Source organism: Delphinapterus leucas, chromosome 15 (genome assembly GCF_059928025.1).
Source record: "Delphinapterus leucas isolate spDelLeu-1000000601 "Yukka" chromosome 15, BTC_Dleu_Yukka2, whole genome shotgun sequence".
NCBI classification, from domain to species: domain Eukaryota; kingdom Metazoa; phylum Chordata; class Mammalia; order Artiodactyla; family Monodontidae; genus Delphinapterus; species Delphinapterus leucas.
This window is the reverse complement of record NC_143143.1, coordinates 3,986,894-4,009,264: the sequence shown is the minus strand read 5'-3', so window position 1 is coordinate 4,009,264 and position 22,371 is coordinate 3,986,894. Positions and strand designations below refer to the sequence as shown.

The following is a 22,371-nucleotide window of genomic DNA, read 5'->3' as shown; positions in this document are numbered from 1 at the left end:
CTAAATGTATATTTAAAAAAGAAAAAAAAAAAAACACTTGCCTGACCACAGGCTCATCTGGCTACTCTTACTTATTAGCAGAAAAACTGGGAGCAGTGGAAGGAAGAAGGCTGCATTCCCTCAGCTTTAGGAGGGAGAGTGCAGATCAGAACTCATCCCCACATTATTACATTCTTTACAATGAAGCAATTACCTGGTTACACACTGTGTTTGTACTCGGAGAGGAGAGAAGTTCTCGAGCAATGGGATGAGTCCCTCAAGGCTATCCATGCTTGGGGTCATTCATGCTCTTCTTGGTCTCAGCAGGAATGCCTTTTGACTCCTTCCCATCAAGATGATACTTCTTCATGCCAGCTGGGTACAAGCATCATAGCCTCTGCCTTATACTTTAAGGAATTCAACACAGCAGAGGAAGACACACATAAGCAATTATAGGCAAAGGTGGCAAGTGTTATTTCAGAGTTATGAACAGCACCATTAGAAGTAACTAATTTAGAAGTGCCAGCTCTTGAAAACAAGCCAAGACCTGTCATTTTGACTCTAGATATCAGTTAAAAGTGCTTCTGGAAACAAGTCGCCTCCCTACAAGCTTCCCATTGGCCAGGATTGAGTCATATGTGTGCCCATCCCCTAGCTGCAAGGGAGTCTGAGAAGGTAGTATTCCAACATGCCAGTTTGTCATAGGAGTGAGCTCTCCCAACAGGAAGAAGTCATAGGTGGCTATTGGATCGCCCCCAGCTGTGTCTACCCCAGCCCTATGTCAAGTATGTATTTAAAAACCTAAGATGTGTATGTAACTAAGGTTTACTGGCTCTCCATTATCCAGCTTTGTGTATATAAAAAACATTAGGAAGACACTGAGTTTTTTCTCTCCATTTTAAGCCTATAGGGACTCCTATAACAAATAGAGTAATCATTTTCTAAATACTAGATGCCAGGCACTTGCCCCAGGGTACCCTGTATCTTATCTGTAATCTTCAAAACACTATGAGATGTTAAAATTAATTAATTTTGAAAAACACTATGAGAAAGTTTGGTTCTCCCAATTTAAAAATGAGGAAACTGGGTCTCAAGGCAGTTAAATAATTTACCCAAGGTCATACAACTGAAAAACTGAAGCCAGTTCTGAGACTCCAAAATATAGGCTCCTTTTTTTGTTTGTTTGTTTGACTGAGTTGGGTCTTCGTTGCTGTGCAAGGGCTCTCTCTAGTTGCGGCGATCGGGGGCTACCCTGCATTGCAGTGCGTAGACCTCTCACCGCAGTGGCCTTTCTCGTTACAGAGCATGGGCTGCAGGCACACAAGCTTCAGTAGTTGCAGCATGCAGGCTCAGTAGTTGTGGCTCGTGGGCTGTAGAGTACAGGCACAGTTGTTGCACACAGGCCTAGCTACTCCACAGCATGTGGGATCTTCCCGGACCAGGGCTCAAACTCGTGTCCCCTGCATTGGCAGGCGGATTCCCAACCACTGCACCACCAGGGAAGCCCAAAACATAGGCTCTTTTCACCCTTCGAATGTCACCAAAAGAGCCAAGCAATCATTATCTGTGGAAAGAAAGAAAGACTTTAAGGGCCATAATGTTTTTCTTTCTTTTTCATCTTCCGTGCTATCTCCAATCCTGTTTTCTTTTTTTTAGTGAAGAAAAGATGACTGCAGCCCGCATTAGGAAATGCCATAAGTGTGGGACCGGCCTCATCAAATCAGAAGGCTGCAACCGCATGTCTTGCCGCTGCGGTGCCCAAATGTGCTACCTCTGTCGAGTATCTATCAATGGATATGACCACTTCTGCCAGCATCCTCGCTCCCCAGGAGCCCCTTGCCAGGAGTGTTCAAGATGCTCCCTCTGGACCGACCCCACTGTAAGTAAATGCATGGCTACATGTTGCTTTGTAGGGAAAAAGTATCTATAACGTAATATGACAAAAAGAGATTTTATACATACATAACACATTTTGAATCCTGAAAAGATAGGGAACTGCATAGATAACTACACACAAAAATTGAGAAAGTAGCTAAAAAGCTACTCCTCAGAAAGCAGCATTCTGCAACAGTTTATGAGCAAATTCTTTTAATCCTTTAGGGAATAAAATTTTTCTATGCCATTTGAAATACTTCCGAGGATAGAAAAGTAAACGAATGTTTTACATATATTTGTATAAAGCCAGCATAATGCTGATACCAAAACCTCTCAGAGGTTTTGAAAAAGAAATCTGCAGATTTATCTCACTTATGAATATAGGTTTAAAATTCTTTAAATAAAATATCAGCAAATAGAAACCATGACCGAGTGAGGTTGTTCCAGATGTGCAGGGATGGCTCAGTATTAAGAACTCTGTTAATATAACTTACCATATGATATCTTTAGGTGATAAAGACAAATACACTGATGAGGGTGACTATAATTTTTGTGACTTTCTGTTGGAATAAAAAAAAAAATCTCACAAGGACTCAGGGGCAAAAAATATACAAATCAATTTTCATTGCAGAGTAAAGGAGCTGTTACAGTGGAGGATTCCTGGACTGAATGTCAATATTATGACATAGTGTGAGTGTGTTTCGTGTTTGGTAATTGCAATCATTGTTGCTTTTGTTGTGGTCATCCATTTACAATGCTTGGTGTCAGTCTATTCATCTCTTATAAAATTAAATACAGTGTGTGTGAAACAAAAATAAATACAAACAATAAAATGCAAAAAGAAAAAAAGACAAATACAGTCAGCCCTCTGTATCTACAGGTTCTACATCTGGGGATTCAACCAACCATGTATTGAAAATATTCAGGGAAAAAAATTTCCAGAAAGTTCCAAAAAGCAAAACTTGAATTTGCCACACACCAGCAACTATTTACATAGCATTTACATTGTATTGGGTATTATAAGTAATCTAGAGATTATTTAAAGTATACGGGAGGATGTGCATAGGTTATGTGCAAATACTACACCATTTTATATAAGGGACTTGAGCAACACTGGTTTTGGTGTCCATGGGGTCCTGGAACCAACCCCCTGTGGATATCTAGGGATGACTGTATCCGTTCTTGATTTAAGCTTTAACAGTAGTATTAGAAGGATACTTAATATATTTTATAAGCCCCATGTTTCAGAACAGTCATTAGCATGTATTTAATAATGAAATACATAGAAACATTCCCCAAAAGTCATATATAAGACTATCGCCATTATTTGTGCTATTCAATGCAGTTAGCTGAGAGAATAAGATGAAAAATATAGATATTGGAGAAGATGATCACTAATGCTTATTGGACACCCACTGTGTGTCCAATAAAAAGTTCTAAGCACTTTTTTTTTTTTTTTTTTTTTTTTTGCGGTACGCGGGCCTCTCACTGTTGTGGCCTCTCCCGGCTCCGGATGCGCAGGCTCAGCGGCCATGGCCCACGGGCCCAGCCGCTCCGCGGCACGTGGGACCCTCCCGGGCCAGGGCACGAACCCGCGTCCCCTGCATCGGCAGGCGGACTCCCAACCACTGCGCCACCAGGGAAGCCCCTAAGCACTTTTATATGTAAAGAAGAAAAGCAGGACTTCCCTGGTGGCGCAGTGGTTAAGAATCCGCCTGCCAGTGCAGGAGACACAGGTTCTGTCCCTGGTCTGGGAAGATGCCACGGAGCAACTAAGCCCATGTGCCACAACTACTGAGCCTACACTCTAGAGCCCATGAGCCGCAGCTGCTGAGCCCACACGCTGCAACTGCTGAAGCCCACGTGCCTAGAGCCCTGCTCCACAACAAGAAAAGCCACCGCAATGAGAAGCCCGCACACTGCAACGAAGAGTAGCCCCCGCTCACCACAGCTAGAGAAAGCCCGCGCGCAGCAACGAAGACCTAGCACAGCCCCCCCAAAAAAAGAGAAAAAAAAAAAGGCAAACCTACTGTTTTAAACCTGAGAAAAGACAAAATAATCAATTGAAAAGGCATCAGAAGCAGTGAAAGATAGCTAGATACAAAATAGATATACAGAATGCCATTCACAGTAGCTATATAAATCGTGAAATACCCAGGAAATGAACTTTAACAAGAAGTATGAAGAAAACTATAAAACCGTATTGAAGGACGTGAAGCGACTTGAACATGTGGAGAAATATGCTTTGTTTTTTTTTATGTATATAATAACAATAAATTTCATTTATTTGTTTATTTATTGGCTGTGTTGGGTCTTCGTTGCTGCGCTCAAGCTATCTCTAGATGCAGCAAGCAGGGGCTACTCTTCGTTGCAGTGCACGGGCTTCTCACTGCGGTGGCTTCTCTTGTTGCGGAGCACGGGCTCTTGGCACGCGGGCTCAGTAGTTTTGGGTTGCAGGCTCTAGAGCACAGGCTCAGTAGTTGTGGCACGTGGGCTTAGTTGCTCCGCGGCATGTGGGATCTTCCGGACCAGGGCCCAAACCCGTGTCCCCTGCATTGGCAGACAGATTCTTAACCACTGTGCCACCAGGGAAGTCCCAATAATTTTTAAGTTTGATAGTATTACTATTAGTCAGTTGTAAGTTGCTCTGTAAGGATGGCAATGTAGTATGTGAGAAGACTTGTTCTACCAAAAAACAATTGAGCATAACAGTGGATAGATACCCCGCCAACTTGGAGCTAGCAAGGAAGCTGCACCGTAGCCTGCGGAGGCCTGGGGACAACCACTGATGAGTCAGCTTTCACTGGGGCAAGTGAGGATGACCTGGATAGTGGAGAAGCGCCTTGTCCCTCACAGGGGGGACTTGGTATTACAGAGAGATTACTTATGTCCAAAGTAATCTACAAGTTTACTGCAATTCCCATTTAAATTCAGTCAGATTTTTTTTTTCTTGAAAAATTACCTGTAATTTTGAAAGTGAGACTAATTTTTACTGTGAAGCTGCACAAATCAAAATCACGTAGACTTGGGCTTCCCTGGTGGTGCAGTAGTTGAGAGTCCGCCTGCCGATGCAGGGGACACGGGTTCGTGCCCCGGTCTGGGAAGATCCCACGTGCCGCGGAGCGGCTGGGCCCGTGAGCCATGGCCGCTGAGCCTGCACGTCCGGAGCCTGTGCTCCGCAACGGGAGAGCCCACAACAGTGAGAGGCCCGCGAACCGCGAAAAAAAAACAAAAAAAAAATCACGCAGACTAATGCAAGAATAGACAGATCAAGGGGACAAGGTAGAGACCAGGAACAGTCCCATAAGAATTTAATGTGTGACAAAAATATCATTCAAATCACTGGAGAAATTATAGATTCATCCATTCTTTGTTTGTAACTATTCAGTGTTGCCAGGACTAGTTTTCTTGGAGTTTACAGTCTATTAAGTTTAAAACAGAGATGCTTCATGTGGTTGGTACTGTGTAGGAGCAGTAAGAATGATGCGGTGGAGAATGACAGGAGCCGGAGGGGGGAGTCATCTCTGCAGGCCTCTCTGAGAGGCAGCATTTACAGCGAAACCTGCATGCAAAGGAGGAGCAAGGCCGGCCAAAGAAATAAAACAGATTCGGCCTATTCGTGGAACAGAAAGAAGGCTGGTGTGGCTTGCAGGTGGTGAACGAGGGGAGGGAGGTGAGAGAGGTGGGCACAGAAGCAGGCCGTGGGTCTCACTGAGTGTGCTGGGAGCTGTTGCAGGCCCTGAGTACACGAATGACTTGGCCTAAGCCCCCATAGTTTGTTGCTAGATGGGACTGTGCTCAGAGTTACCACGGCTTCAGATTTTCCAGAGAGGTTGAAAATCTGTATTTTAATGTGAAATCTCCCAATTTTTAAAGATTGATCATTAATCCAAATCTAAAACACTGTTCTAGCTAGAACTTTATAAGTCAAAGATAAAAGTCTTGTTAGCCACTAATCTTTATCCCTCATATAGAACACCTCCAATATGCCTGATAAGAAAAGGTGTCAGGGTCACAGGCTGGCCCCTGTTGAAAGCCACAGCAGGCCAAGCTGGTGGCCTAACCCTAATCCTCAGAACCCCCCACAGTTTTGTTAAGCACTGAGTCCTCTGTGAAAACCCGGCATCTGCATGTCAGGAACGGAAAACTGGGCTGAGGGACCCAGAAATTGCTCTTATCCCACAGCTCCGTGACCCAGTAAAACCCTTAGCAAGCCTGCCCTCCTACCACTGAGGAAATAATTGAAAGAAAGGGGCGACTTTGGGATAAACAGTCATCCTTCTGTTGCTGGTTGAGTGGAGGGAGGTGTGGCCCACAGTGGGAAGTGCTCTCCAAGGTAACCCACACTGCATTTTGTGACAAAACTTCCCAGGCCCTGGCAGTTCCACAGACTCGGTTCCTCAGTCCCATCCAGCGAGCATACTGGGGGCCTGAGCATCTCTAGGAACTTGGTGAAGAAATAGGGTCCATTTCTTCAGCAGCGCTCCTAAGAAGCATTCGTCAGCCTGCTTTCCCCTCTAGAAGCAGAGAGCAGCGTGGGAGTTACCACGTGTGGCAGGGTGTGCGGCAGGCAGTCTGGTTTCTTCGCAGCCCCATTTTCCTTTCTGCTCTCTCTTGTTCTTCTCCTGCCACCTCCCTTTTCTTCCCACACATGGAATTGATTATAAACGTTTCTCTTGTTCTGTTACCTTGTTTCGGTGCCATAGCATGCAACTGCCCCTCGTTTTCATGTTGCATTGTCGTCTTCTACCCTGAGAAGGGTTCTGTACTTGCTCAAAATAAAGTTCGAAAGGAAGGTCAGGCAAATACAAATCCCTCCGATTTCCTCTGGTAGCCACAGCCAGAGATTTTGTTCCATTTGTCCCGTTCCCATCAAAACCGGGATCAGCCCCGTTTCCTTGATTCTCACCAGGAGACCGATTGAATTCCAACCCAGCATCTGTTGGGGCTTCTGGGAACACAAAGCCATTCAGAAGTTCAGGGAAACAAAGCATGCCCTGTCATCCAGCCTTTTCTCTGGCTTAATTAACCGGCAAGGCCAGGAAGAATCTCTCATTTGTCCATGAGGGAGTTATCCCTTCGTGGTTTGGAGAGAAGTTGAGTTTTCATCCTTAATGACTGGAGATTGCTTGGGAACTGAACTAACTGCATATTAGAAAGCTGTCAGTTATCTGTTAGTTGTCAGAAATAACCTCAAAACATTCAACCAGGAGTCTTGTAAAAACAAGATGTCTTTTTAAGAAGGAAAAAAGAAAAACAGAAGCAAACCAGTCACAACAAACCACAGTTTTCTAGCTTAGGGGTCAGAATGCACAGCCAAATCACAACACATAAATGAACAAACATTATTTTGCAGTGGGGGAATGGTTATCCCGGGACTTTACTGGACCCATATGTGCTGACTTTTTTCTTGTCCGTGAGTGGTAACTTAAGGGGGTTAAGAAGTTACATCTTAACTGTTAGAAGACATGTTCAGAGCAGTCATCTGGCAGTCCGGATTCTAGAAGTGGGGCAAAATTCGTAAGAGCATTTTCTCTTTAATACAAAACAAAGTCGGTATTTATCTTGGGTTTTGGCTACCAGAAACTGCACAGAATTGTTTTCTACAACTTCTTTGTTTTTTAAATATAAGAATTTGAAGCATGTTCAGTTCAAATAAAACCCTAGGGCTTTAACAGCCAGTTTACAATTTGGCACCGTTATCGTCTAGCCGTTTGGTTAAGAGAATTATTTATTTTTCTGAAGCCTGCAGTGGATTGAACCTGACATTGATATGTGTTAATATATTTAATTCTTTGACAGTCCTCTAAGGCCAATGTATCATCCCAGTTTTACAAATGAAGAAACTTGCAGAAGATTGTGGTCAGTAAAAGGTGGCATGGGGAATTCCGTGGCGGTCCAGTGGTTAGAGCTCTGCGCTTTCACTGCTGAGGGCACAGGTTCAGTCCCTGGTCTGGGAAGTAAGATCCTGCATGCCAAGTTAAAAAAAAAAACAAAACGTGGCATGTGTTGATCTCAGGTCTTCTGTTCTCTCAGGATCTTAAACAAAGCTGCTTTCTGCTTTCTCCCCTTAGTTGGCTCCAGCACCACCCAGCCTGGACCAGTGTCTGTCTTCCTGATGGGTCAGGGGCACGGAGGGCACTGGGCACCTTTGAGACCCTTGTTTGAGTGGCCTGGGAAAGGAAGAGGAAATAAAAGTATTTCAGACACAGGGTTGAGGAGGGAAAGGTGGAGATCATTTTAGGGAGTATCTTCAGAAAGATATTCCAGAGTTTAGCTCGGGAACTAATTTTCAGTTTCAGGGTTTTTTCCTTAACTTTTAAAATTTACCTTCTGTGAAGAAGGTGGTAAAGTGAACACCCATGTTGCCCCATCACTTAACTTCCACAGTTGGCCTTAGCATTTTATTTCAAGTCACTGTTTTAAACACCATTGTTTCTGTTACAACATGGAGGCGGGACCACTTTCGCATTCTGCAGATGAAGAAAACAAGATTCAGGTCACTTGGTAAAACCAGGGTGCAAATCCAGGTCTTCAGCCAGCCGTTAGCTCCTTCCACTCCCCAAGTCTCCACTCTCTGGAGCAAGAGGTCACAAGTACGGGAGCTTGCCGATAGCTGCCCGCAGGGCCCCTGCACCCAGTGAGTCACGCAGGCCTCCGTAAAGGGATAGGCCCTCGCTGGACCCTTCCCCATTGAGCAAGCTGCAGATGGTAGAAAGGGGCCTTGACAGTGTCCCCAGTCAGGTTTAGATGTCACTAGAGGATTGTACCAAGGAGGGCCACAGTATGGCTCAGTCCAGTAAACATGGCATGTTGGCATGTGTCATGTTCAGCAGATGCCAGCAGGCCCCAGGCTGAGTGCTTGACCCTGACAGGAGTCCCAACATGGCCACACCCCATGCTGCCTCCAGGTCCCTGGGGGGAGCTCTAGACAGAAAGGTGTTTGCGTTCCAGGCCTCTGTGACCTGAGGAGATAGTTGCAGAAGCCAGCAGAGAGCTGTCCAGTCTTTGCTCCTCCCCAACACATTATCCAGACCACCTCCGCACCCCCTCCCCGGCCATTCCAGACCCCAGCTGCACAGCATGTGCCACTCCGGGCCGTGCTGCACCCTCCTCCCCCCAATTTCCTGTTGCAGGGGGACAGCTGGCGCTGGGGGGGTTAGGGTCTGGTGTTGCTCGGCGATCTGCAGCCAATCTGGGAATAATTTGAAACTAAATCCTCAGCTCTTTGGAAGCCTTTTATGAAATCATTGCAAGTTTATTAACAACAGCTGTGGCCATACATGACCTGGATCCCAGCCCCAGCCCCACCCCCAGAATTGCAGGAGGGAAGCAGCAGTTGACTTGCAATTCTCAGTCACCTTTTTACAGGGAGGAAAAGTTAAATGGAGAAGAAAAGTCACCACCCTCCCTTCATGGTCACCGGAGGCTGGCAGCAGGCAAGCAGGCTGGCAGCTCTGGTGTCCAGAAATGTTGAAGAAAATGGGCTCAAAAGGATGTTTAAAAGCCTCGCAAGAACAAGCTGTGTGCTAAGTACTCAGACATTTATTTTAGGAACCTTCAGCCTGTGGCTGGCGATTGTTGTCAATATCTGATTGGTGGAAACCTTCTCTTTTTCCCTTTAACCACTTGCAGTTTCTCTTCCTTCTTTTTCTCCCATCCAGACCCTGCTCCATGGGCAGAGCTGTGGGGCTTCATTGTTGAGGGACACGTTTTAAGGAGTTGGGGTTTGGGGTTGTTTTTCTCCATTAAAACCTCTCTGGTGAATTCTCCCTCACTTCCTGCCGGCAGCTGGCGTGCTGAGTCGGTGTTTCGGAGAAGCCGGGCCCCTGCCATCCCCCTCATGCTCTTGCCGTGCCTCACTCCCTACCCACCTCCATGTGAAGCAAGCGTGTCAGAGTCTTGTGTGTTAGGCCAGCATTTCTGTATCTTGCTGAGCTCAGAGGAATTCAGGGAAAGGAAATAAAATCCTCTCACTGTTAAGATGCAACCCCTCATTTCTTTATATAAAGCATTCTTCCAGATCTGCTGGGCTGCGAGACTCCATGTCACTGTCTGCTGTGATCCTTTGTCCTCAGCACTGCATTTGGGGTGCACTGGCCCACTGTGGGTGCTACACATGTTCCTATCCCAGTTCTCATTACATTCAGTGGTGGTCTGTGGGGTTCACTTCTACTCTAGCCTGGCGTTTCCTTATGCTCAGTCTGAGACTTGCTTATATGCATATTCTGTGGATCTGTTTAAAGGTTTTCACCAAGATGAGGAGGGGCCAGAAAGAGGGCAGAAAAGGCTTACTGGGTCCATCTTAAACCCTGAGCCAAAGGCCAAGGAGAGGAATGCTGGGGTGGGCATGTTGCCCTTGGTGGACATTCACTAGGGCCTGTCGAGGTGTCCAGTGCAGTGAGTCCGGACAGAGTTGTCTTCCTCCCACAGTTACCCACTGACCAAGGCAGGCAGGGTATGAAGGGGAGCTCAGGTCTCAAATGGGCTCGGTTTAGCCTCCAACTTTGTTGGGGTCAGAGCAGTCAGAGGGGCCCCTAATAGCTTGCTCCCAAGGCCTTTGGCCTCTGATTGCCTGCAGAGTCCAGAGCTGCCCAGGCTCCCCTGGGGGCTGTAAGCCCAGAAGAAGCAGCCTGGCCCTGCCCTGGTTCTGATTTCACTCTTCATCATCTACTTGGTGACCTTCAACACATAACTGCCTTGTCAGAGCCTGTTTCCTCGTGGGTAGAATGCTGCCAGCCCCTTGTGGCTGGGAGAGACACTTGGAGAGCAGGCATGTGTGAACGAGCACATTACACACAGGGAAGTGGGGACCTGAGTGTGCAGAGTGTGGCCTTCTAGAAGGGAACCTCACGGATTTTGAAAGTGAGATGTGGATACAAAAACAACCAGTGGAAATTAGGCCAAAATCTTCCTAGGAGTCATCTCTGGTGAGGAATTACCTTTCTTTTTTTAATTTTTTTAAATTTATTTATTTTTGGCTGCGTTGGGTCTTCGTTGCTGCCCGTGGGCTTTCTCTAGTTGCGGCGAACGGGGGCTACTCTTCGTTGCAATGTGCGGGCTTCTCATTGAGGTGGCTTCTCTTGTTGTGGAGCACGGGTTCTAGGCGTGCAGGCTTCAGTAGTTGTGGCTCGCGGGCTCTAGAGCGCAGGCTCAGTAGTTGTGGCACACGGGCTTAGTTGCTCCGCGGCATGTGGGATCTTCCAGGACCAGGGCTCGAACCCGTGTCCCCTGCATTGGCAGGCCGATTCTTAACCACTGCACCACCGGGGAAGTCCCAGGAATTACTTTTTTTTTTTTTTTTTTTTTTTTTTAAAGATGTTGGGCTTCCCCGGTGGCGCAGTGGTTAAGAATCCACCTGCCAATGCGGGGGACACGGGTTCGAGCCCTGGTCTGGGAGGATCCCACATGCCGCGGAGCAACTAGGCCCGCGAGCCACAACTACTGAGCCCATATGCCACAACTACTGAAGCCCGTGCTCCGCAACAAGAAAAGCCACCGCAATGAGAAGCCCGCGCACCGCAACAAAGAGTAGCCCCTGCTTGACACAACTAGAGAAAGCCCGCGCACAGCAGTGAAGACCCAACACAGCCAAAAATAAATAAATAAAATAAATTTATAAATAATAAATTAAAAAAAAACGATGTTGGGGGTAGGAGTTCATTAATTATTTATTTTTGCTGTGGTGGGTCTTCATTTCTGTTCAAGGGCTTTCTCTATTTGTGGCAAGCAGGGGCCACTCTTCATCGCGGTGTGCGGGCCTCTCCTTATCGTGGCCTCTCTTGTTGCGGAGCACAGGCTCCAGACGCGCAGGCTCAGTAGTTGTGGCTCACGGGCCTAGTTGCTCCGCGGCATGTGGGATCCTCCCAGACCAGGGCTCGAACCCGTGTCCCCTGCATTAGCAGGCAGATTCTCAACCACTGTGCCACCAGGGAAGCCCGGAATTACCTTTTTATTTGGGTTTTGTTTAACTCTTTTTCCCAAGATTGCTTTAATGTGTGTGAGAATCAAAACTCTGGCTTTTTGTGGAAGAAGGAGAAAATTCCATGGGACTCCAAGGTATACAGGTAACTTGGTAACCTCATGAGAAAACATGTCAACAAGGCAAGGACGTCTGGAGATGGCCTGGAACAGCGCCCAGGTCAGGAGCGATAGGCGACTCAGTTACCATGAGCCAGTTAAGTCCTGTGGCCTCAGTGATAGAGCCTGGCCTGCACCTTAGGCTTCTGGTTTCTCCCCGAGCTCCCGGCTCCCACTCTGGGTGAGAAGGTTCTGCTGGCTTTGTCTCAAAGGCCAAGTGCTAGGGAGGCCAGTCAGAGACCTGACGTTCCAAGTGATGGCACATGTACTTCTGGGTGAGCTGACCCCAGGAAAATGGGAATTTTCCAGGGAAGTGCCCCCTTCTCTGCTGTACTGCTGGCTGTTCATCTCCTTGAGTAGAGGTGTGTTTTATTTTGCCCTATTCCCTTCTTTTATTCAGTAGAGAAAGGAGATTTCAGAGTTCTGCCCATCCCAAAGAGAAGGAACTCTTATATTTCAAAGAGAGCAAGATACACTCTTTCTAGAACAAAGCAGGGCCTAAAAATAGTCACCTCTGACAGTTCTCAGGGCAGGCAGAGTACTCTGGGCCCCTCCAGTCATACTGTTCCAGAAGCTTCTATTCAGAAACTAGTGGTTTAAGTGCTTGAGAGCTCAGGCTTTGAGAAGGCCTGGATTCAAACCTTACTATGTGTGGGACTTCCCTGGCGGTCCAGTGGTTAAGACTCCGTGCTTCCAATGCAGGGGGCGTGGGTTCGATCCCTGATCAGAAAAAATATTTTTAAAAAACCTCAGTTTCCTCATTTGTAATATGGGGATTAATTAATAGTACCTAACTCCTGGAGTTGTTATGAAATCTATGTGAGGTGCTTAGAACAGGAGCTGGCACACAGTAAGCCATCATTACTATCACTGTACTTGGCACTTTATAAAAAGTGAGATCATTTGCTTCTCACAGTAAACCTGCTATGGAAATGATTAGGCTCCAGGTTAAGTCGTGTTGGGTAGAGGGGTCCCCAGGCCAAAGTCTGTGGAACCCCAAAGCTGGAGTCCCATCACACCAGCTGCCTGCCTGTTAGGAAGCCAGTGCTGCTTTAAGATAAAATTCACTACGGTGGGGGCTGCTCCAGCATGCCAGGATTTCCTGTAAGTGACTCGGGCCCTGCAGGGGGGCTGGAGGACAGTTAATTCTGTGATCCAGCCCACACACCCCTGGCCCTCTCGTCATCCTTTTTCCTCCTATTGTTTCCTGTTTCCAGCAGGTTAGGTGTGTCCTAGATTTGCAGAATGGCAAGACTTTTTCACAGGTGTTCTTATTCACCGTGAATGATGACACTTGGGATGCCTAGAATGTTTCCCAAGGGAACTCACCTCTAGAAAAGCCTTAATATCCCCATGTATCACTTATCCAGCCCAAGAAGTGTTCTGATGAGGGACCAGTCCTCACGTGTTATCTCAAAATCAACCCTAAACCTACCTTCACTCTTTTTTTTTTTAACATTATTAACTTTTTAAATTGTGGTAAAGTAAAATTTGCCATTTTTAAAGTGTACAATTCAGTCTGCCTTCGCTTTTTTTTTTTTTTTTTTGCGGTACATGGGCCTCTCACTGTTGTGGCCTCTCCCGTTGCGGAGCACAGGCTCCGGACGCGCAGGCTCAGCGGCCATGGTTCACGGGCCCAGCCACTCTGCGGCATGTGGGATCTTCCCAGACCGGGGCACGAACCCACGTCCCCTGCATCGGCAGGCGGACTCTCAACCACTGTGCCACCAGGGAAGCCCTTCTGCCTTCACTTTCTTTTAATTTTTTTAAAAATTTTATTTAATTTTTTATTTATTTATTTTTGGCTGCATTGGGTCTTTGTTGCTGCGCGCAGGCTTTCTCTAGTTGCAGTGAGCGGGAGCTACTCTTCGTTATGGTGTGCAGGCTTCTCATTGCGGTGGCTTCTCTTGTTGCAGAGCACAGGCTCTAGGTGCTCAGGCTTCAGTAGTTGTAGCACGCGGGCTCAGTAGTTGCGGCACACAGGCTCAGTAGTTGTGGCACGTGGGCTTAGTTGCTCCGCGGCATGTGGGATCTTCCCAGACCAGGGCTCGAACTTGTGTCCCCTGCATTGGCAGGCGGATTCTTAACCACTGCGCCACTAGGGAAGCCCATGCCTTCACTCTTGACTTGAGGAATTTTAAATACTCAAGGGAAACTGCTTATGGAAGGAAATTCTACCCCAGATGAAGAAAAAGTCTTCCCCCTTAGAGTCTAACATATTTGGCTGAAAATGTAATTTTTATCTTTAAAAATATATATTGAAAAACGTTTTAGTTCTTAGTTTCGAAATATAGTGTCCTGTGACTCCAACCAGTTGGAGAAAGTTGAAATCTGAAACACTTAACCCATATTCTAGGTGTAACTAACAATTCGCTCATTCTTTATGGTAACAATCACTGCTCAAAATAGTTGAGTGCTGACATTTTCTTGTGAAATACAGACTGTATTTAGACCGTAAGAGCACTGCCTAACCAGGGAAAGCCAGAGCTTAAGGACAAATAGTCCTGAGTCCACTTAACAAATCAGGAGAGTGATCAGAGCAAAGGAAGGAAGGGAAGAGGCTCCAGGTGGCTCTCTTCAAAAGGTGAAGAACTCAAGGCTCTAAGGCTTCTCCCGCCCCCCAACCCCGGAAGAGCTCTCAGTGGCAGCCTGGGAGTTTCTGCCAGCTCGTGGACCTGGCTGCTCTGTCCTCCAGAGAGCCGGCAGATCCGTATCAGGACGCTCAACTCACACTTGCCTGTGCAAGTGCCTCAGACCCGCCTAAGGGAATTCTTACATTGCATTTATTCAGGGGCGAACTTTACCAGGAGCGTTTGGATTTATCACAGGAAACTTAGTATTGATAAAAATCGGTCAGATGCCCTGTTCATCCATACCCTTAACAGTGCTATAAGAGACCTGGAATCTTTTACTCAGAAAGTATCCCTCATTCTTCATTTATTCTGACAGAAATGTCACAAGACAGTCAGAAGGGAAAGAGGGGGTGGGGGTCAGGGGTTAGTCTTTAATGCTGTGAAATTACTCTTTAGGCCCATGTAGGATTCCAAAGTGGAATGCCAGCTGGAATTGTGATCACAGCACAAAAATAGAAGCTCCATGAGGGAAGGGACCAGGTCTGCCTTATTCTTAGCTGTACATCCAGTTCAGTGCCTGATGCATACTGGACACACGATACATATTCTTGAATGAAAGCATACATATACCCCCCACATTTTCAAATCAAACGACAGGGACAGGGAACCTTCAAAGTAGTTTTCTGTGGATTTTCTCCAGGAAAGGTATTTGAGTGACACTGCCTAGTCCACCGCCAACTAACCATAACTTTGAACAACTTACCTGCTCTGGGACCTTACTTTCTGTGGTAGAGGGAAGTTAGAATGGCTGGTTTCTAAGGTGCCTTCCTGTGCCATCAGAGGCCTTAGGTGTCCCTCTGGGTACTGATGGGCATGACCACATTTAAGTGATGTGATAGAAAAGGGATGAGATAGTGGGGGTGAGGGTGATGGTGATGTAGCACTAATAGTTATAATTAATAAATGACCAGAGGCAGGAAACCTCACTCATACCATAAAGAAGCCACTGAGAGAAATGTTAGGGCATCTCCCAATCTTTACCACTTTCTCTTGAAACTTTTCATCTTTCTGAAATCTTTATTCCTGCCATTTTCACAACTTTCCTGTCTTTAATGAGGAGTACTTGCTTTGTGCTGGGTCCTTTACACAATTGAGCTCATACGTTCCTTACAACAGCCCATTTTACAGATGAGATCCCCAGACTCAGATGTTCAGGAATTTGCCCAGGTCACTCAGTGAGCAGTGCAGAGCAACAACTCTCCTACTTTCCATTTTTCTAGATTACTCTTTTTTTTTTTTTTTTAATCTTTTTTCCTAGGCTTGCCACTGGCACCAAAATGAAGATCTTTGCCAGCTCCTAATCTCGATAGTGGTAGAATTTATCTTGACATTCACATGGAGAGCTTCAGACTGCCTCCACCAAAGCCTGCTGCATTACTGGAGCCCTTAGTGTTGATTGGCTTAGTGATTACTCTGTAGAGTAGTAAGTTTCCTCATTTGGAGTGTTCACAAAGAGGCTGCATGAGCATGTCTTAGGGTTTTTATAGAGTAGGTGTCCAATACACAATGAGTGAACGACACTCATGAACTCCAGAATCAGGGAGGGGCCATAACTGTCTGAAATCACAAGTTACCATCTTGGTTATGACATTAGTAACTGCCCATTGCATGCAGACTGCCCATTGCCCAGCTCCACGCTGAGGCTGCTGTGCTCTCCCCTGGTCCAAGGTTTTCCAGGGGTTCTTTCCAGCTCATGCACTCCCTTCTGTGTTTCTCCATTCACCTCCCAGAAGTGCCACGGGTGACGTCAGCCAGTCCAGAGCATCCAATCAGCATGAAAACTCCAGAGTTATCACTGGCAGTGTTCCAGCCCAGACCACACGGGCCATGTGGAGAGGCCTCGCCTGATGCGTCGTCTGGGGCAACACACATTTCTAGCAGGCTTCTGGAAGTCCTGAAACTTGGCTTATGCTTCCCCACCCCACACTGGGCACCACTGCCCTTCTCCTTACTTCTTCCCAGTTTGACTGCCCTTAACTCCTGGAGAAGCTACTGCAAGACCCCAGGAAACAGGACACGCCTGCCTGTCTCTCGGTTTGATCAGTGCACTTGCCACGCTCAGGTTGTGGCTGCAGTGTCAACTCTGCTCTTTGTCGAGCCCCAGCTCGTGGCGGGTAGACGTTAAGTCCCATGCCCTCCGTGGCCATGCTGGTTCAGCAGCAGCCCTGCGGCTGGCAGCAAAGACATGCACCGTATTGGTGGTGTTTTCAATCCAGCGAGTGTCCTTTCAGTCCCCAGCCGTTTTGCAGGGCCGCTGAGGAGTGGGTTGAACCCCCAGGACATTACACAGAACAGGCATGGTTCAGGTTGTCTGTCCCGGGCCAGCAGCCCAGTTCACGGTGCCTGGGGCAGGTGGAGATGGGGGAACTGTATGTGGCACAGACCCCTGAGTTTCCGTGGTGAAGCCCACACATCTGCCTGAACCCAGAGCGCCTACTTGGCTCTGTCCCCAGGCTGGGATAATCCAAGTCTGAATTGCCTGTTAGCGAAGCAGGCCTACCAAGCCTGAGTTTGAGAAGGGGAGATGGGGAGGTCTACAGGGGAGTTGTTCTTAGACTGCTGTGCCCTTCCCTGTGGCCCAGGCCACTGTTCTGCTGGCGGGATGCTGCTCCTTCTGCAGCCCACCACTGTCTAGGAGCTAAAGGCCAGCTTCAGGGCTCAGCAGGCCTGCATAGTCTTTTGTCCAGCTCAGTTCGGGGAGCCAGCAAGACTTCCGGGCTCTACAGAGAGCGCTTCTTGCTCAGAGTTTGTAGACTCAAGATCTGAAACTCCTCAGGCCCTGCCCACTCCAGACTCACCCCCATACCAAACCCTTGGGTTATCAGTCTGCCCTCTTCGAGCTGTGGGAAGTTCTTACCTTACAGCTCAGTGAACAGAGCAGGCTCTCTTAGCCCAGCTCCCAGACAGCCACCTGCAGTGCACAGACCCGCTCCTTGGTCCCAGCCTTTCAGATGGGCTTCCTCATGGGAACACCGTCTAATGATGAAGGAAGAAGATTCTCGGGGAACTGGGAATGGGTGGTATGCAAGCCCACGACCTCGCTGGTCAGCAGCAGGTTTCTGGCTTAGCCCCATTGCTGATCGGCAGCAAGCCGGCCTCCCGCGCATTCCGGGAGGGCCTCAGCGCTGCATGGAGCTGGCTGAGAGCAAGCTTGTCATCTTCTTTCCTTTCTCCTAGGAAGATGATGAGAAGCTAATTGAGGAAATCCAGAAGGAGGCCGAAGAGGAACAGAAAAGAAAGAATGGAGGCAAGTGCTCCCCAAGACAGGCCCTGTGCTCACTCACTCCATGTGCACAGGGGAGGAGGAGACCCCGCTGCCGGCTTGCATCGGGATCCTGGCACTCCACCCAGCCAGGGACCACCGGGGAGTGCTGTCCCTCAGGTGGCCACTTATATACCTCACCCACATATCCACCTCCCTCTGGGAAAGGCCCTGAAAGCATAGACACAGTTTCAGCAGCTCCTTGATGGCCAGGAGGTCCCAAGGGGTGAGTTGGAGCTTAGGAAGCAAATAGAAGCGAAAGCAGACTTAAAACGACAGTAGGCCCCTCTGAGGTTACAGAGGAATGAAATGGAGTTTCTGTAAGTGGCCATCCACGCCCTGGCTCTAAAGGAAATTCTCTGACAGAAGCTCCACCTGTTCTGAGCTGGATCAGTCTTGTCTCCTTCCAAGGTGATCCTTGTGGAGTGTGACACTCGTTGGGAAGTATGGTTTTGTCCTTGGTGATGGCTGGTTAGGGGGCTATGCACCCATGCTTGCATGCTACGTTTTGGGCTTTAATCGGCCTTATTCTGGCCTGGCCACCCCTCCTGTGTCCACAGGAGGGAAGAATGATGCTGAAAGTTGGAGGTTCCCGGTCTGCCCTCATGCTCCAGGCTGTCAGCCTACAGCTCAGGGCCCCTGGGACCAGGATCAGGATATGCAGCTCTGGTCCCAAGCCAGATCCGAGCACAGTGGGATTTAACTGTTTTCTCTACTAAATCCCATCTTCTTTTCAGAGAATACCTTCAAACGCATTGGGCCCCCCTTGGAGAAGCCTCCAGAGAAAGTCCAGAGGATCGAAGCCCTGCCGAGGCCCGTCCCACAGAACCTGCACCAGCCACAGATCCCCCCCTATGCCTTTGTGCACCCAGCCTTCCCCCTGCCTCCTGTCCGGCCCATGTTCAACAACTTCCCCCTCAACATGGGCCCCATCCCAGCACCCTATGTGCCCCCTCTGCCCAATGTACGAGTCAATTACGACTTCGCCCCCGTCCACATGCCGCTGGAGCACAACCTGCCTATGCACTTTGGCCCCCAGCCACGGCATCGCTTCTGACACCCAGGCCCCACCCCTCCTGGGAGCCCCGCCAAGCATCCTGTGCAGGCTGGAGGCTGGATAGATGCTCCTTTGCCCCCAAGGCTGATGGCTGTGCCCAGGCCTGCTAAGTAGGGCTGACGGACTTGCCTGTCGAATGGATAGGCTGGATTTCTTCCTGGGAAGGGCCACTGCTCCTTGAGGGGTGATCAGCAGGCTAGTACCCTCTGGGTGCCCGTAACAGGATTGGGCCAGAGATACGGGCAGCAAAACCCTCTTCCTGAAGAGTTCTGCCGTCCTAGCAGCCAACGTGGTGGCCCTGGGCCACAAGGTAGCCCGTCTCTATCACTCACGTCCCTGCAGAAATAGATGAAGGGAAATGTTTGCCTCCATCCCCTCCCCCTGGCAGACAACGGAAGTCTCTCAGTTAAAAACCACGTAAGCCTTCCTTACCGTAGCAGTGTGATCCATAATAAAGTGAAGTAACAAGTAGTGCGGTTTCGAGAAAGCTGAGAGCTTGGGACCGTGTCGTGGAGGCCTGGTTCTTCTACCCCCCTCGCTCTGAAGCCCACCTAGAGTGAGGTGCACCCCACTGCCCTGAGCCGGTTGGTCTAAGTGGCAGAGCGATGTCCACAGACCTGGGAGCGCTGCTCAGGTTGGGGTGGCTGTGGACCGTGTCCAAGTGCAGTACCCCAGGCTGCCATCACAGTGATTGTTCCAGGGTCTCACCTCCCCTCTTGATCCTCTCGGATGAGACCACAGAGAGCCATTTCATGCAATGGGATGTTTGTAGTTTACCTAAAGAAACATTTGCCGTTTACTCACTTTGAACCTTCCCAGTTTTCTGTGGCCTCTACTAGAGTTTCTCTCCCTCGGTCTCTGCAAAGTCAAAGAAACCTGTTGCCCCACGCCTGGCAGTTGAGGAGGGTGGGATGGTCCTGAAATTTTTGCCAACCACAAGATCCTTTTGAAGTAGCTGTGACAGAGGCCTGGTGGCTCTCCCAGGGAGCCGTGTTTGCCACCACCCAGGTAATGAACAGATTCTCCCCTAAGGTATGGTGGCGCTGGCTTTCCCCAGCAGGTACATGACCCAGGTTGCGCTTGGCAGCTACCTTTTCCTGAGGTCAGGCGAGTCCGGCTATGGGTTTGCTTGGGAGTCCCCGCCATGTTCCCAGTTGCCTTTTGCTGTCCAGCCCCAGCCAGGTGTTTGAGCCTCACCCCGGCCACCCGCTCTGCAGTACTTCATGCTCCAGCCCATGTGCAGAGCAGAGGCCTCAGTGGGGAATGAACCTGCCTGGCTCCCTGTGTTGGCCTCCGTTACTCTTGCTGAAGCTCTGATGGCTATGGGGTTCCCCGAAGTTCACACACACAGACCTCAGAGAGGACCCCTCTGTGTGGTCAGAGAGGACCAGGCATCACTGTCTGGTCACCCGTTGCCATCAGCCTCTCAGATGTTTTTCAGAGATTAAAATGGAGAGGTGATGTGCCAGGTTGCCTGTTATTGCTGTCTTTCCTCTGGGTTTGGGGTTTGCGGATAGGTGGCCCCCTGGGCTTGGGGTGGGGGGCGCATGAAGAGAGGCTACACTGAGTCTCTGCTGCCAGGAGCCTTTCCCTGCCGGGCTTCCTGCCCCTGCCCTCGGGGCACAGCAACAGTATTTCTTCAAGTACCTTTCAAGCATGTTCCCCGTGTTTCCCCAAGGGAGGGTCCCTGAGGGCTGTGAACTGCCAACAGATGTCCCACCGGATGGGGAAGGTGACCCCAGGTGCTGTCAACCTGCCCCACTGGTGACAGTGCTCACCCCAGCCCACCAGAACCTTCTGGGTCTCTGACCCGATTCATCATCTAACGAAGGAACCAGCTTCCATCTTTGCCCAGCAGCCCAGGGTACGTGGCTCCACGGAGGTCCTGGGGCAGCAGCAAGGACAGACCTTGGGCTGGTGTTGCATGCCCTTGACACTGCAGTCCAGCAACTGCCCTAGGACCTGGCATGTGAAGGTCCAAAGGTTGCCGCACAGGAGGGAGACCAGAATAATTCCCCCAAGGCCAAACTGAAGACTTGTCTTTTGAGATGAGTTCTGGCTGTTTTTAGCCACACAAGGCAGCTAGGGAACCACTCCTGCCTTTCTGAGCCGAGGGCGCCTGATGGCTAACGTTCCTCCCTGAGCCAGGCTGTGGAGCGGCTCGCGGGTCTGCAGATGTAGCACAGTCACTTTTGCCTCAAGTTCTGACCCAAGTGTGAGCCCCGTCATGTCTGCAAAATGACCCTGTAGGTGCCTCGTGTCTTGGAGAAGCAGCCTGTACTAGTGATGGGGTTGGGGAGAGAGGGCGCCATAACCATCAGACAAACCAGTCAGTGGCTGCAAGATGCAAACGACAGGACACCCCCAGAGATCAGCCCCTGTCTGGGGGACAGAGCAGTCCCGGAGGCAGCCTGGCACCTTCCCCTCTGGGCTGCCTTGCTTGCTCCCTGGAGCGAGAGACTGCCCAGCAACAGTCCCATTCTTGCCTTAAAACTGGAGAGAAGAATCTAGTATTTGCACTTAGCAAAAGATTTTAAAACTTAAAAAAAATGTGCATGACCTGTCACTTTGTATAAAAATAGCAAAAACGATTAGTTTACTAAATACCTTCTGGTAGTAAAAATACATAAAATAATTGTTTAAACTACTGTGTTATGTAAAAAGCCTGTACCATATGTAACTTGGTTTTTTGTAAATAAATGTTTGTGCAGACTGCTCTCTGGTTTAGTTTCTCCACACGGCCTGACCAGGCAGGCCCCACGACCCCACAGAGTTACAGGGGCTGCTCAGACTGAAAGCCAGCGGATTCCAGGGGAGTGATAACACTTCATGTAACACTGCTCACCCAGAGCGGAGGTCGGGATGCTGCTGGAGAGCTGCAGGATCTGATCCCAAAGGAGCCCCGAGGGGCTGGGCCTGCTCAGGAGGAAGATCAGGTGATCCATTATGCTAACCCTGCCTGGGTGGCTGCCCAGGTCGGGTTGGGCACAAAGGGGGTTTTTTATTTGTTTTTCGGTACAGACTCCCCTTCAAGAAAGTATGGTCAGCTCCTCTTCCAGGCCCCTGCAGCAAGCCACTGACTCGGCCCTGGAGGTGGATGCAAAAGGGAGAAACCTCACTCAGGAGGCCAGTCCTGAGAACAGGGAGCCCCTAGGCAGTGAAGCTGCAGGTACACCCCCTTCCACACACTTCCTGCCATCTGCCAGGCCTGGAGGGTACCCTGGGCACGGGTGGATCACAGCACACTCGGGCTCAGATGTTGAGAAAGCATGCTATCCTCTTCTCCACTTGCAACTTTTTACTGAGTGACTTTTTTTTTTAATTGCACATCTGAAAAAGGTGTACCTGCATTACCAGCTTCTAAATCGGTGTATTTTTAAATTTACCCATGCCATCTAGTTCTTGTTCCTGTACATGTTCCATATTTACGTATTTGCAGCAATATAGACTATTCTACAGTTTCCATCAGTAGATAAGTAATGTTT

The 22,371-nt window shown here is 48.8% G+C and overlaps 1 protein-coding gene across 9 annotated transcripts in view; it reads left to right on the top strand.

Moving 5' to 3' along the window:
- The window catches only part of RNF216 (ring finger protein 216), a 171,987-nt gene extending 150,386 nt beyond the window's left edge, over window positions 1–21,601 (top strand). For 7 of the 9 annotated variants that reach the window (XM_022565467.2, XM_089895553.1, XM_022565468.3 and 4 more), the window contains exons 15-17: window positions 1,636–1,858; window positions 17,745–17,814; window positions 18,567–21,601. In XM_022565467.2, coding sequence (XP_022421175.1) covers window positions 1,636–1,858; window positions 17,745–17,814; window positions 18,567–18,886 — 613 coding nt within the window. In that variant the 3' untranslated portion in view covers window positions 18,887–21,601. The other 2 variants (XR_016387720.1, XM_089895554.1) reach the window with 2 other exon arrangements.
- The last annotated feature ends 770 nt before the right edge of the window (window positions 21,602–22,371 follow it).